The sequence below is a fragment of the Canis lupus genome, chromosome 4, assembly GCF_048164855.1.
Source record: "Canis lupus baileyi chromosome 4, mCanLup2.hap1, whole genome shotgun sequence".
Classification (NCBI taxonomy): domain Eukaryota; kingdom Metazoa; phylum Chordata; class Mammalia; order Carnivora; family Canidae; genus Canis; species Canis lupus.
This window is the reverse complement of record NC_132841.1, coordinates 20,783,840-20,797,398: the sequence shown is the minus strand read 5'-3', so window position 1 is coordinate 20,797,398 and position 13,559 is coordinate 20,783,840. Positions and strand designations below refer to the sequence as shown.

Genomic DNA, 13,559 nt, shown 5'->3' with positions numbered 1-13,559 from the left:
AACTTGAATTTTCAGGAAATACAGAAAACAGAGGAACATGTTAAATGATTCCACAAGGAAGTAATACTCTAGACTATGAAAACTTGGTTTCTTAAACAATTTTAAAAAGTTACGAGAAAAAAACAGATGAGGAAGGAATCCACATATTAAAGAGATTTAATGAAATCATACAATTTATGAATTTTATTTGGATCCAGATTCAAGACAAAAACTGTAAAAGAAAAAAGCAGTCATGAGGCAACTGACGATCTGAACACTGACATTTGAAGATATTACTTGCTGTTAATTTTTAAATGTGGTATTGAGTTTAAAAAAAACCTATTCTTTTCTTTTAGGGACATATACCCAAATATTTATGGATGTAATATGTTAACTAGGGTTTTTATCAGAATAATTCAGGAGCAGGAAGTGAGTGGGCATATGGACGAAGTAAGGTAATTGTTGCAACTGGAGTTTGAATACACAGGGGCTCATTACACTGTCAACTTTTGTATATATTTAAAATTTTCTATTATAAAAAGTTAAAAGAAAAAAGAGATATGGCCTTAGTATTCTGATCCATTCATTCAATAAATAATTGTAATTCATTTTATAACACAGCTTTAAAATATTACCTCCTCTTACCCATAGAAACTTATTTTGTTCCAACCTTTATATTTTCAAGATAACATTATGCAAAAAAGTCTTCTTGTAAAAATGGGTAGACTTCTATCCTGACTTAAAAGATCATGATAGACTGGCTACAGCTTCCTTCTCAATTAGACTCAATTCTAAAAATGACTATCTTGAGGCACCTGGGTGGCTCAGTTGGTTAAGCAGAGTCTGACTCTTGATTTCAGCTCAGGTCATGATCTCAGGTCGTGAGATCAAGCCCCAAGTTGGGCTCCACACCGGGCATAGGGCCTGCTTGGGATTCTCTATCTCACTCCATGTTCTCTCCCCTCTCTCTTCTCTCTCAAAAACAAACAAAACAAAACAAAAAAACTATCAAACCTAGCTCGCAATGGACAGTATTTTTATTCATTGAGTCAACCCTATAATGTCAATTAGAGAAAGCGTGAGAGAAGACTTACCTGTTTTATGTGTGGATTCATGGCCATTTCAGTTACATTCTTTTTGGTCTCACAGAAAATAATAGCCCGCCCTTCAGACCCACTGTAGACTTGAAGAACGTCTCCAATAACTGCTGGCCTCTGAGACCAATGGCACTGGATGGCCAAATGCTTTGAGGAAAGAAAATACCAAGTATCTGTTTCATTAAAATTAGTGAAAAAGATTTCTCTTGTATATTTTTTTCTACCTGTTCAAGAATTGGTCTTTTTGGCACACAATAAGACAATTCTCCCCAACTCCATTTAAAAACAATATACAAATGGCCATCAATAGGTGAAAGGATAAACAAATTGTAGTATATTTATACAATGTAATACTATTCCATAATTAAAAGGACTACTTACACATGCAACCATATGGATTAATCTCAAAACATATGTTAGGTAAGTGAAGCCTTACAGAAAGAGAATACACACAGTAGGATTTCATTTATATCAAGTTCTAGAATAGGCAAAACTAACATATAGTAGGAAAAAAATCAGAACAATAGTGCCTGGGTGGCTCAATCAGTTAAGCGGCCAATTCTTGACCTTACCTCAGGTCTCAATCACAGGGTTATGAATTTAAGCCCCACATTTTTAAATAGGCTCTACGCCCACTTAAAAAAATAAAAGGAAAGGGACGCCTGGGTGGCTCAGTGGTTGAGCGCCTCCCTTCCACCCAGGGCGTGATCTGATCCTGGAGTCCCGGGATTGAGTCCCACATCAGGCTCCCTCCATGGAGCCTGCTTCTCCCTCTGCCTATGTCTCTGCCTCTCTCTGTGTCTCTCATGAATAAACAGATAAAATCTTAAATAAATAAATGAAAAAAATCAGGATAGTGGCTATCCCTGGATGGGGGACTTGACTGAACGGGGCACGAGGCAAATTTTTGGGATGATGGTAATATTTGTTTTGTAGGGGCTTGGGTTATACACATGTATAAATTTGTCAAAACTAAACAAATGTACTTAAAATTCTGGGCTTTTTGTATGTAAATCTTACCTTTAAAAATTATATTTGATGACCCTCAAAACCCAACACAAAAAAGTCACATATTGTATGATTCCATTTCTTTGAAGTATCCAAGATACCAAGTTAAGTCCCTAGGGACAGAAACATTGGCAATGCGGGGGCTAGGAAATGAGAAAATGGGGAGGAACTAACTGCTTCATTGTTACAGAGTTTCCTTTAGGGGTGATGGAGTGATCCCGGGGTCCTGGAATCAAGCCCCCTTGTTGGGTTTTCTGCTCAGCAGGGAGTCTGCTTCTCTCTCTCTCTCTCCTTCTGCCCCTCCCCATTGTTTGTTCTCTCTCAGATCTTAAAAAAAAAATTGTAAATATTGAACTCTAGTTAACAATACGTCTGCTAAAGTACTTATGAGGAACTGTGCTCATTACTGTAATATGAAAGGAATCAAAAAATAAAATGGATATAAAGATAGGTAGATATGTGATAAATATAGTAAAATATTAACAGTAGGATCTAACTGGTGGCTATATGAGTATTCCCTTTTGACTTTTCAGTTTTTGAAAATTTTCATGATAAAATGTTAGGGGAGGGGTGCTGGGCTGGTTCAATTGATGGAGCATGCAATTCTTGATTTTGAGGTTGTGAGTTTGAGCCCCATGTTGGGTATAGAGATTACTTAAAAAATAAAATCTCTAAGGGGCACCTGGATGGCTCAGTCAGTTAAGCATCTGCTTTCAGCTCAGGTCATGATCCCAGGGTCCTGAGATCAAGCCAGGTAGAGCCAGGCAGCCCTATCCCAGATAAGCTAGGAGTCTGTTTATCCCTCTCCTTTTGCCTCTCCCCCTGCTTGTGTGCCCTGTGTCAAGCTTGGTGCTCAATGCAGAGTCCGCTTGTGACTCTCTCTTCCGCTGCCTCTTTCCCTACCCTGTGCGCTCATGTGTTCTCTCAAATCTTAAAAAAAAAAAAAAAAAAAATTCTTTTGAGAATTTTCTTGGTATAGGGAATAAGATGGAGATCTAACTTTTTCACCTAAGCTTTAACATATTACCCCCACACTGTTCTCTTCAAATTGATATAAACTGCCTCCTTTGTCCCTTTATACAATACTTTAAGTCTATCTCTACAGCTGCTTGTGTATCACCTGTTAGGACTTGTCTGTCAACATACTTTTCCTCTCCAACTTATTCTATTCTACTGCTCAGCCTCAGACCATAGAAGTACACAGGTATCTTACTGACTAAAGGCAGAAAGGAAAGATGTAGCCTGAACTAGTACCCAAAATTTAAATTTAGCTTCAACAAATTTCAAATACCAACTAAAAGCTACAATCTATCATGCTGGAAAGCTACTTACTTCCACAGTAGTTGCAGCCTTTTGAGTCATTTTTCCAACAAGGTCAACCTGTTCGTATCTGGATTTCATGTATTTTTTTGCAACTTTGTATACCCACTGTGGGCAAGTTGCAGAAAAAAGTAAAGTCTGAGGATTGTCTTCAGAATCTCAAATAAACAAAAAGAAATCAAATGCTTTCTTAATATCCATGATGTAGTCAGATTTTGAAAATCCCCCCACAAACTTCAAAGAAATAATAAAAATTTCAAAATTTGGGGTAAATTTTGAACATACAAACTAATTATAATTATTAAAACCTTCAATTTTCAAAACTGGGGGAAAATATGAAGAAAACTGAACTCAGAAAAAAGGTGAGAATTTAAGGAGTGACAATGAGCAAAGAAATCAGTAAAATGAGTTAGTAAATCTAACCACTGACTATAATTGCTAACGTTTTTATTTTGAATTAGGATATACCAGTTTTGTAGGATTCATGGATAATATCTTCAACTTGTTCAGCAAAACCTAAATCTAACATTTGATCCACTTCATCAAGCACAACATGGCGCAGTTTAGAAAGATCTAATCGGCCGCTCTGCAGATGGTCTTTGATACGACCAGGAGTCCCCACCAAGATGTCAATACCATTTCGAATATGATTAACTGTGAGAGGAGAGAAATATCAGTAATACATAAAAATCAAATATACATTTTCACACCATTTCTTCAGATTTAAGTAACAAATACAGCTTTGCACTACTATGAGACATATTTACTCACTTTGGCTTTGATAGGATGTTCCACCATAAAAACATGCCACACTGAGTTTCCTAGTGATATCTTTGAAGTCTTTGGCTACTTGGTTTGCCAGTTCCCTTGTAGGAGCCAAAACAAGAACCTAAGCAAGAGGTTTAAAAAATAAAAAGATACTTTTCTAAAGACATCTAAATCCAAACTGAGAAGGCTTTTTTTTAAGTGCATTTAAAACTAGGAATCTCAACATTAAAGTCATAATATTTAAAGACAGAGTACACACACACAAATTAATTTAAAAAAAATAGAGACAGCACAAATGACAACTAGAACAATAGCTTATATTTATAATACCCTCCCCTCTTCCTTCAGGTGTCTTTTCAAAATTCACTTTCTCAATGAGGTTTTTAACCCTCCTTTCATATGCGTCACACTATTCCTTTAATTACTTCTCTTTAGCATTTATGTCATATAAAATATTTCTATTTTACTTATCCATTTATTGTCTATCTTACCCACTAAAATATTAGTTCCATGAAAGCAGGGATTTATATTAATTTAAGTTACTGTATTCCTTATACTTCAAACAGTGCCTGGCACAGAACTAGTGCTTTATGAGAATTATATAATTCAATCCTCACAAAAACTCTGTGAGGTGACATTATCCTAATTTTACAGATGAGGAACCTAATTATTAAAGAAGTTAAGAGTTTTGCCCAAGATCAAACAGCTAGAAGTAGTGGAGCTGGAATCTCCAATAATGTCCTTCTAGCATAAAAGCTTTTTAAGGCAGTATTAGAAATGTGTCCTATTTTCTATTACTTGCAGTCTTTCCTAATTTCACCTAAGAATCAAAACTCTCTAAAAAAAGGTTTTTCCTAAAAAAAAAATTAAAAATAAAAAAGGTTTATCCTGTTGGCCAACCTATTCCAAGACCATTATGTCTTAATTACACTCATATATGAATTTACTTGCATAGTGCAATACCATTTAGGAGTCTCAAAGAACAAATTACTTTTACTCACATATCTGTTCAAATACTGATACTGATATTTTTCTTCTTCACTTTATTGACCTTAAAGTGACTATAGGTTCTGAAAACACCAAATTTTAGGCTAGTATTTCACTAGGTCCTCTCTGTTCTCTACTACTTATAAATTAAGACAGATCTCCAGTACCTCAATAACATAGGGTCTAGCAAAATCATTTCTTTAATCTCTTCGTAAAAAGTCAACCAGTGAAACAAATGATATTATTAACTGAATGACTAAATAAATGAATACCTCTTTAGCAAATTCATTGTTTAAAAGCAAAGATCAAGACTGAAAAAAAAAAAAGAAGAAAGGTCACTAAATATACTCACTATACATATACCTAAAATTAGGCATGCTGGCTTCATAACATACACTTATCGAAGACATCTATGGATCCATATACATTACATTCATATGCAATACCTACACTTCATTCAGCTTTACTTGAGATTTATGTTAAAAATCAACTAATTTTTGCTGTCGGACCTAAATTTTTACTTTGTGCCACAGAGCTACTTTTCTATCTTGGGGATACTTGAATTTTAGATCAGTATACTCTTCTTTCCCTTTTCATTAGAGTATTATTTAAACCTTTTATTCCCTATAATGGTTACCTTTGGTGAGCGGCTTTTTTTAATTGTCTCTTGATTTCTTTGGAGTCTTTCAATCAAGGGGATGGCAAAAGAAAATGTCTTCCCTGTTCCTGTCCGTGCTTGAGCAATTAAATCTTTTCCTTCATATACAGGACCAAAGGTCTTAACTTGAATAGGAAAGAGATATGATACCCCTCGACCTGTAAAATGAGATTTCATTGAAATATATTTAAGACTAAAATTAGGAAAAAATATTTTTATTTGAAAATGACAATCCAGATTCCTCAATGTCAGCCTAAAAATACACCACCTAGTGATATTTACAGTTATTCCTACCCCAAAGAGGAATTTAAAAAATTGGTCTGAAATCTTTGACAAATACATACAATTATTTAAAGTTAAAAACTGGTCAGAGTACCAAAAAGGATGATGTAGAAATAACTGCAATTAAAGAAGAGCTATTTCTCTTATACTTCCTATATTCTCCTTTTGGTCAGAAGAGGCAAAGATTTTTATAAAATCTAGTTGTAGATTTTCAGTTTTATTTCCATTAAAATTCATAGTACCTTTTAGAAGCTTTATTGTCTCTTCAGAAATAGGGAAATTGGAGAAGGCTCCTTCTTTCTGTTCACGTGTTAGGGTCTGTCAAAATGAAATCAAAGTTCTAACTAATATAGTTCATATTCAGCTAGATATTTAGAATCTTATTCATTTACCTTTTTTTGTTTGTTTTACTGAATGAGCTAGCAAATCAACTTTAGTTAGTAGGCAAAAAGCGTATAGATTAACTTACACAATAAATTAGTGGAAAATCCTTTTAATTTCAAAAGTATCCCTTTAAATAGCAAGTTTACTCAATACACTCTCCCACAGTACATTTATTTTTTTTTTCTTTTTCCTTTTTTTTAGGAGTGGGGGGAGGAGGGGAACAGGGAGAGGGAAGTAGAAAGAATCTTAAGAAAGGCTCCATGCCCAGTGCAGAGCCAGACGCCAGGCTCAATCACACAACTCATGAGATCATGACATGAGCCAAAATCAAGAGTTGGACACTTAACCGACTGAGCCACCCAGGCGCCTCTCCCACAGTACATTTTAAAATGATTAACTCACACATAAAACTCCCTTTGGAAATATATCTACTACATAAAAATCAAAATATATTTTCCATTTGATTGAGACATTACAGAAGAGCTATTTGATCATCTAAGTCATATTCATAGATACAGACAATATTCATTACAAGGGCTAACAGAAGCCTATAAATCAGCCTCAAAAAATTACACAATGAGGAAAGTAAATCATTTCTAAAAATAAATGTTAAAAAGTCATTCTATGGCTCTAAAAAGCATGTTTTAGGTCACCAAAACAAAGAAAGGTTCCTATAAGCTGGAAAATTTCTTTAACACGTATATACAGGTTAGCATGACATAATTAACATCTATTGAAAACTTTATGTACTACTCACTGTGTATATAGAACAAAGACAATATAGCTACCTGTCAACTTTATTATTGGTATGTTTAAAGAAAGTAGTTCCAAAACCATACACAATAGCAGTTTTCAAACAGAGAACCAGATAAAAGACACAATATCAAACTGAAATTGTAAACCATTTAAGCAAGCTTCAAGACTATTATCTTTTTAAGATTAAAAGAAAAAATTTTATTACAAAAATAATACATTTTCATTGCAGAAAAGAAGCCACATATGAACAGAAATAAAACTATAATCCAGTCAGCTAAAGCCACATTCGAAACAAACACTCCTCTAAAGCTTACTCTATGTATGTATAAATTTATTTATTTAAAAGTAATCTCTACACCCAACATGGGGCTCAAACTCATGATCCTGAGATTAAATCACATGCTCTACCAACTGGGCCAGCCAGGCACTCCTAAATTTTTTTAAATAAAAATAAGGTAATACTGTATATACTGTTTTGTAATATACTTTTCCCATTTAATAAGATATACTGAATACCTTTTAATAAGTTTTTATTTTTTAATTTTTTTCAGTAGGCTCCATGCCCAACATAGGGCTTGAACTCATGACCCTGAGATCAAGAGCTACATGCCCTACTGACTGGGCCAGCCAGGTGCACCCTGAATACCTTTTTAACATTCTTCTACAACTTTTAGGATAGATGTCATCTATTGCATAGATACAGCATATTTTCTAAAACCAAATGCCTACGATCAGACATTTAGGATGCATAAATTTTTCACTATTATCAATAACACAGTGATAAGAGTCTCGTAAATCCCTGTACACTTCATGATTATCTCCTTAGGAGGACAAATACCTAAAAGTAGAATTCCTGAACCTGAATGTGATCTAAAACAAAATAATAATTAAGCCTATTATAATAGAGTATTGTACCAGGTAAAATCCCAACAGAGCATTATACCAGGTAAAATCCCAACAGAGCAAAAGCAACCCTGTACATTCTGCTACTAGCAATACAAATTTGTAGGGCCTTATTTAGATCAACTCTCTAACATATGTGCTTCCTGACAAATATCAAATTCACAAATTAAAAAAAAACACCATATTTTAAGGCAAAAATTCAACATGATTTCCCAAAGTTCTCCGAAGATTACACATTAAATTAGGCTCAGATGTATTTAAATTATCGGCAACCATCAGATTTTAAAATATAAAGAATTATTAACTACCAAGAATTATTAAGACTATCAAAGTTGTTTCTTTCAGAGGACCTGAGTCCTGACAATTTATGGTATCGAGGAAAATCTATGAATTCTGCTAGAGGAAAACTGCAAGAATAAATTGAATAAATTCTGCCCAAGAAAATATCTACTCTTACAGGTATAGGCAAAAGCAGTAACTCCAGTAATGCAAATTCTATACTAAGTATGTTTCCTACACCTCCCAAAAAGTTGATATCCAGGAGAACAGACTTCTTCAGATCATTTTTATGTTTCATTGTTTAAAAATATGTAAACAGCTTTAAGATTGAGTTACAACAAGATCTAAAGATAACTTAAAGTTGCTATTGTTACGGAAGCAGAAAAAGCAGAAGGCAAAATACACAAAGTCAAGAGGCTTTATGTACCTTGTTTCAGGAAGTCAGATGTCAATTCATGAGTACTGGTAGGGACTGAAATAACCATAAGAAATGCAGGAAGGTAACCATCAATAAGCAATTTGGAAAAACTATTTAGGGACCCAAATGTACAGGAAAGGTTTACATTTAACCACCCCTCCCCACCTCCACCCAAAGAAAAAGGCAATATAATGACAAAAGCAAGGGACAAAGAAAAAGGCTCCTCAGGTTTCAGCTGTACAGACTCCTCTGTCCAACTGAGGGTATTGGACACTAAGCAGAAAACATTATGGAATCAATTCTAAATAGTCTAAAAAAATCAAATTAGCCTGTATTTCAAGGATAATGGCAAATGCAAAACAAAAAGTATCCATACCTCCTCTAGTTTATTATCACTTGATTTATGAGTAGAACTATCTAAGGATGACACTCGCTTTGATTTTTTTTCATATTCATCAATATCTCCATTTGACAGATCTTTTCTTCTTGACTTATGAGATTTAGAAAATTCATCTGAAAGTCTATTATTACATCCTTCTTCAGTGTCTCCATTTAACTTCTCTTTCATTTTAGCTTTTTTGGGCTTAGGAGCATCCAAGTTATCTGCAACACCATTTTCTCTTGTTTCCGATTTCTCATCTGAGTCATAATGGTGCCTTGATTTCCTTCTATCACTCTGTGAAAAACAAAAAAACAGTGACAAGAGGGTCACAAGATCTCTTCTTAAGACTCTAGAGAACTTAGAGTGTAACTCCCCAACCAGCAAAGCTCAATCTATCATCACCTTGAAAAGTTACTGGGTAGAAATCCAGACTGGTTGCTAATGCAGAGCCTAAGTTTCACCTCTTGCTTTCTTTCTTATCCCCTTTCTTGCATTCTCAAGACTTAGCCTCTAACCCCTCTCTGATCCCATTACATGATTTAAGGGAAATCAAAATAGCTCCTTTCAGAAAAAGATGAGAACCCAAGATTTATAAATTAAAAAGCAAAGACCTCTAATATCTCCAAGAGAAAAAAAAAAGTTAATATTATTGAGTACCTACCCAGCATTGTGTAATGTGTTTTCGGCTTGTTTAAATCTTCATAACAACCCTATAAGGGAAGTACAGGTCCATAATCCCTTATCCGAAATTCCGATATCCATAAAGCTCTGAAAACCGAAAGTTTTTTGGTAACTTATTTGGAGACAAAACCTTACCTAACCTGAACTCACTTGGTGGAAAAATTTGACTCGAACTGATGTGAGGCTATTTATAACCTTTATTTATTCCACTTAGTATGCATATTCATATTTGATATTAATTTAAGGTGTTTGATTATTGGTTGGGGGCCCCAAACCCTACTGCGGTGTTAGCCTTCTAAAAATCCCCAAGGATTTTGGATAAGGGATAGCGAACCTGTATTACCTTTGCCATTTTACTGATGTGGAAACAGAAGTTCTTAGCAGTAAGTAACTTGCCAAAGACTCACATGCAGGATTTCCTTCAAGTGGAAGTGCTAGTAATCAAGCTCTGTCAGATTTGAAAGCCCATGCTCTTTTCATACCATGCTTCCTCTTTGAACTTTGATAATTGACAGGTTAAAGAATAAACAAACCAAACAAAACTGTATAATTCACAAAGTTCCAACTGTTATACTCCCGTGGAAAGGCAAGTATATTAGTAATGCTCAAAACATTAAAAAAAAAATTTTTTAGTTAATAGAACTTAAAAAAAAGACTACTCTGCAACTTTATTTTTATTATTTTTTAAAAGATTTTTATTTATTTATTCATGAGAGACACAGAGAGAGAGGCAGAGACACAGGCAGAGAGAGAAGCAGGCTCTATGCAGGGAGCCTGATGTGGAACTCGATCCTGGGACTCTGGGATCACGCCCTGGGCTGAAGGCGGTGCTTAACCGCTGAGCCACCCAGGCGTCCCTACAACTTTAGTTTTAAAATGTCTAAATGGTGACCAGTGTTTTAATATTTGCAAGCAGCAAGAAATTATTTGGCAATTTAACAGTTCGGAATTACTTGGTCAAATGTTCAAAATAAATTAGAAAGTAGTTATTAGTGACAGCAGAAACCATGAAACTGGAACATAAATTTTACAGAGTATTTTCACATACAATTTTCTCATGCAGAAAATGGAGGAGATGCTGTGAAAACAACAACGTGAAAATGCTTTGTAAACAGTAGAGCTTTACATTAACATAAGTTATGCAGTTACATGTTGTAACATTTGATTTTTCATTAACTGAACTAGCGCATATCCAATAAGTTCTCCCCAAACCAATAAGTTCTATAGAAAAGCAAGGTTATTTACAGAGCCAGCTTTGGGGTTAGAATCGCTTTGGAGCCCTGCACTTCAGGAAGATGAAGCAAGGTAAAGTGAGACCTCAAATCCAAGCCCAGCAATATCCCAAGGTGATGAAATATATCATTCCACATCAGATCCATAGAGAGTGCTTGACACTCTCCACTTTCTCAGCTTCCATGACACTCTATATTCCTTCCTTATCCTCTTACATCTACCGCTCCAATGGTTCCTCTCCCCCTTCTTTCTGTGGATGCTCCTTAAGTCTCTATTTTCTTGTATACTTTCAAATCATTTTCATGGCTTCAACAAATACTTCCATGCTTCTTCCGTCACCTGCACTCCAGGTTTGAGAACCTAAGGCTCAGTTCCATAGCTCCACATATTCAAAGCCAGTTACCTTCAACTCAATGCCAAATCACTACCTGAATGTTGTTTCTATTAGCTGATACTCCAATCTGCTTCCCAATCTTTAGTTATCTTTCATAGTTAGAGGAAAATCAACAAGCATTTCTGGAGGATCTACAATGCGAAAGCCACCAATTTACAAGAATGTGTTAATATGGATAAACAAATATATGGCCATCTCCCTCAAGAATCTTTGGAAACGGGAAAGACGCGCACTGGAAAAGTGAGCTAACTTTACAAAGAAGCACATAATAGATGCCAACCAAATGATAAAGACAGCACTGGAACAAGACTTCAAAGGAGAATGAGATTCCTGGAGGTGAACACTGAAGTGTTTAGAATAGACACATAAACTAAACCTTGACAGATATACGTAGGATTTGAATGCAAAAAGAGAGAGAAGTATTTGAGGAGCTAAAATTGCAATTGCTTGATGATTGCACTTACATAAGATTATCTAGAGAAGTCAAACACTACTTGCTATCTAGTGGCAGCAAGTAAAATGATTTCCAGGGATCAAGGAGAGAGAGCAATGGGAAGTTGGTGTTTAATGGGAACAGAGTTTCAGTCTAGAGGGTGAAAAAGTTCCAGAGATAAATGGTAGTGATAGCTACAGAACAATGTGAATGTACTTAATGCTACAAAACTTACACTTTAAGATAGTTAAAATAGTTAATTTTATGTCATGTAGATTTCACCATAATAAAAAAAAATAACTGGTTGACACCAATGGCAAAGTTTACGTTGGTGATAAAGTAGGAAAGGTAAGTTCTGCTTTCTAGAGCTATACAGAATTTTTTTTTTCCAAATGTCAGCCTTTAAATACCGCCTCCTCACCCACCTAAGGCCTTTTTTTTTTTTTTTTTAATTTTTTAAAAATTTTTTGGAGGGTTGGGATGAGAATTCTCTGCAACTCCTTTACAGGGTCCTTGAGGACAGGGACTTATTTGAACTTCTTGGTGCCAGCAAAGAGTGTGGCACAAATTAAGCTCCTTAAATACTTGTGGACTGAATGAAAATACTAACAGTAAAGCCTACTGGTGAAACAACCCACACGATCTCCATCACAGCCAAATCCTAGGAATGCTGGCTGTGACACTTTTCCTTAAGCCTCTAAACAGGAGCTATCGAGATATGTAAACCTAAAACCGCTTTCCCCCAAAAATTCTTCCTCACATGCCAGGGTGACGGAGAAGTAACACATATTCAAGGCAACCATCTTTTCAAATAGTCTTCTAAGACGGCCAACAAGACACAAATAACAGGCCTCACTGCTTAAGGAAGAAGAGGAAAGAAAGAACAGATTCCGCAGCTATGGGAACTGGAGGCTGCCCATGTCCTACGGGAAAGGCTGAAGGAGCGCGGGAGGCCGGGCCAAAGCCTAGCGCAGCTCTTACCCAGGTTACGGGTGTGGAGGTGGGAATGGGCCCGCAGCAACCTCAAAGGGACGCGGGCTGCGCTGGGGGAGGCCCTGGGATGCTCCGGCCGGGCTGTGACAGGCCATCAGATCGGAAACAGCTCCCCTCCCCGCCCAAGCCGGCGCAGCCCAAAAGGAGGCGCGGCCCATCCTCAGCGCACCTTTTGCCTCTCCTTCCTTTGGTTTTCGGTGTCCTCCAAGGGTGCCTCCAGCTCCATAATGTCCCCCCAGAGGAGTTTCCCAGGCATCATTCGCCGCCGCCGCCTCTTTCTGGGCTGGGTGGCCACAACCACCTACGGGCGGCAGCAGCGTGAAAGGAAGCGGGGGCAGGGCGGCCGCCCGGCCAGGGCCTACGTCACTTCCGGGACACGCACCGCACGGCGGGGAAAAATAATCCCGGATACTCCCGGTTTAAACTCTTCCTTTGCGTTGCAACGACTCGGCCAATGAGAATGAGTGATCTCGACTGGCCCACCCTTGCTCTAAAGCGATTGGCTGTTAGGGCGAAACGCTGGCCAATCTCCATAAAGGACGCGCGAACTGATTACCACGAAATGAGTCGCGTTTTTTTTTTCCCGCCCCCCCCCCCCCGCCTT

At 36.6% G+C, this 13,559-nt stretch overlaps 1 protein-coding gene across 5 annotated transcripts in view; it reads right to left on the bottom strand.

Moving 5' to 3' along the window:
* DDX50 (DExD-box helicase 50) overlaps nt 1–13,335 on the bottom strand; it is a 29,345-nt gene extending 16,010 nt beyond the window's left edge. Inside the window, exons 1-9 of one of the 5 annotated variants that reach the window (XM_072823378.1) lie at nt 13,125–13,310; nt 9,883–9,989; nt 9,216–9,515; nt 6,342–6,417; nt 5,797–5,975; nt 4,176–4,293; nt 3,873–4,058; nt 3,417–3,562; nt 1,074–1,223 (exon numbers count right to left, since the gene is read on the bottom strand). In XM_072823378.1, coding sequence (XP_072679479.1) covers nt 1,074–1,223; nt 3,417–3,562; nt 3,873–4,058; nt 4,176–4,293; nt 5,797–5,975; nt 6,342–6,417; nt 9,216–9,407 — 1,047 coding nt within the window. In that variant the 5' untranslated portion in view covers nt 9,408–9,515; nt 9,883–9,989; nt 13,125–13,310. Of the gene's footprint in view, nt 1–1,073; nt 1,224–3,416; nt 3,563–3,872; nt 4,059–4,175; nt 4,294–5,796; nt 5,976–6,341; nt 6,418–9,215; nt 9,516–9,882; nt 9,990–12,943 lie in introns of all 5 variants that reach the window. The other 4 variants (XM_072823379.1, XR_012029473.1, XM_072823377.1 and 1 more) reach the window with 4 other exon arrangements.
* Between the last annotated feature and the right edge of the window lie 224 nt (nt 13,336–13,559).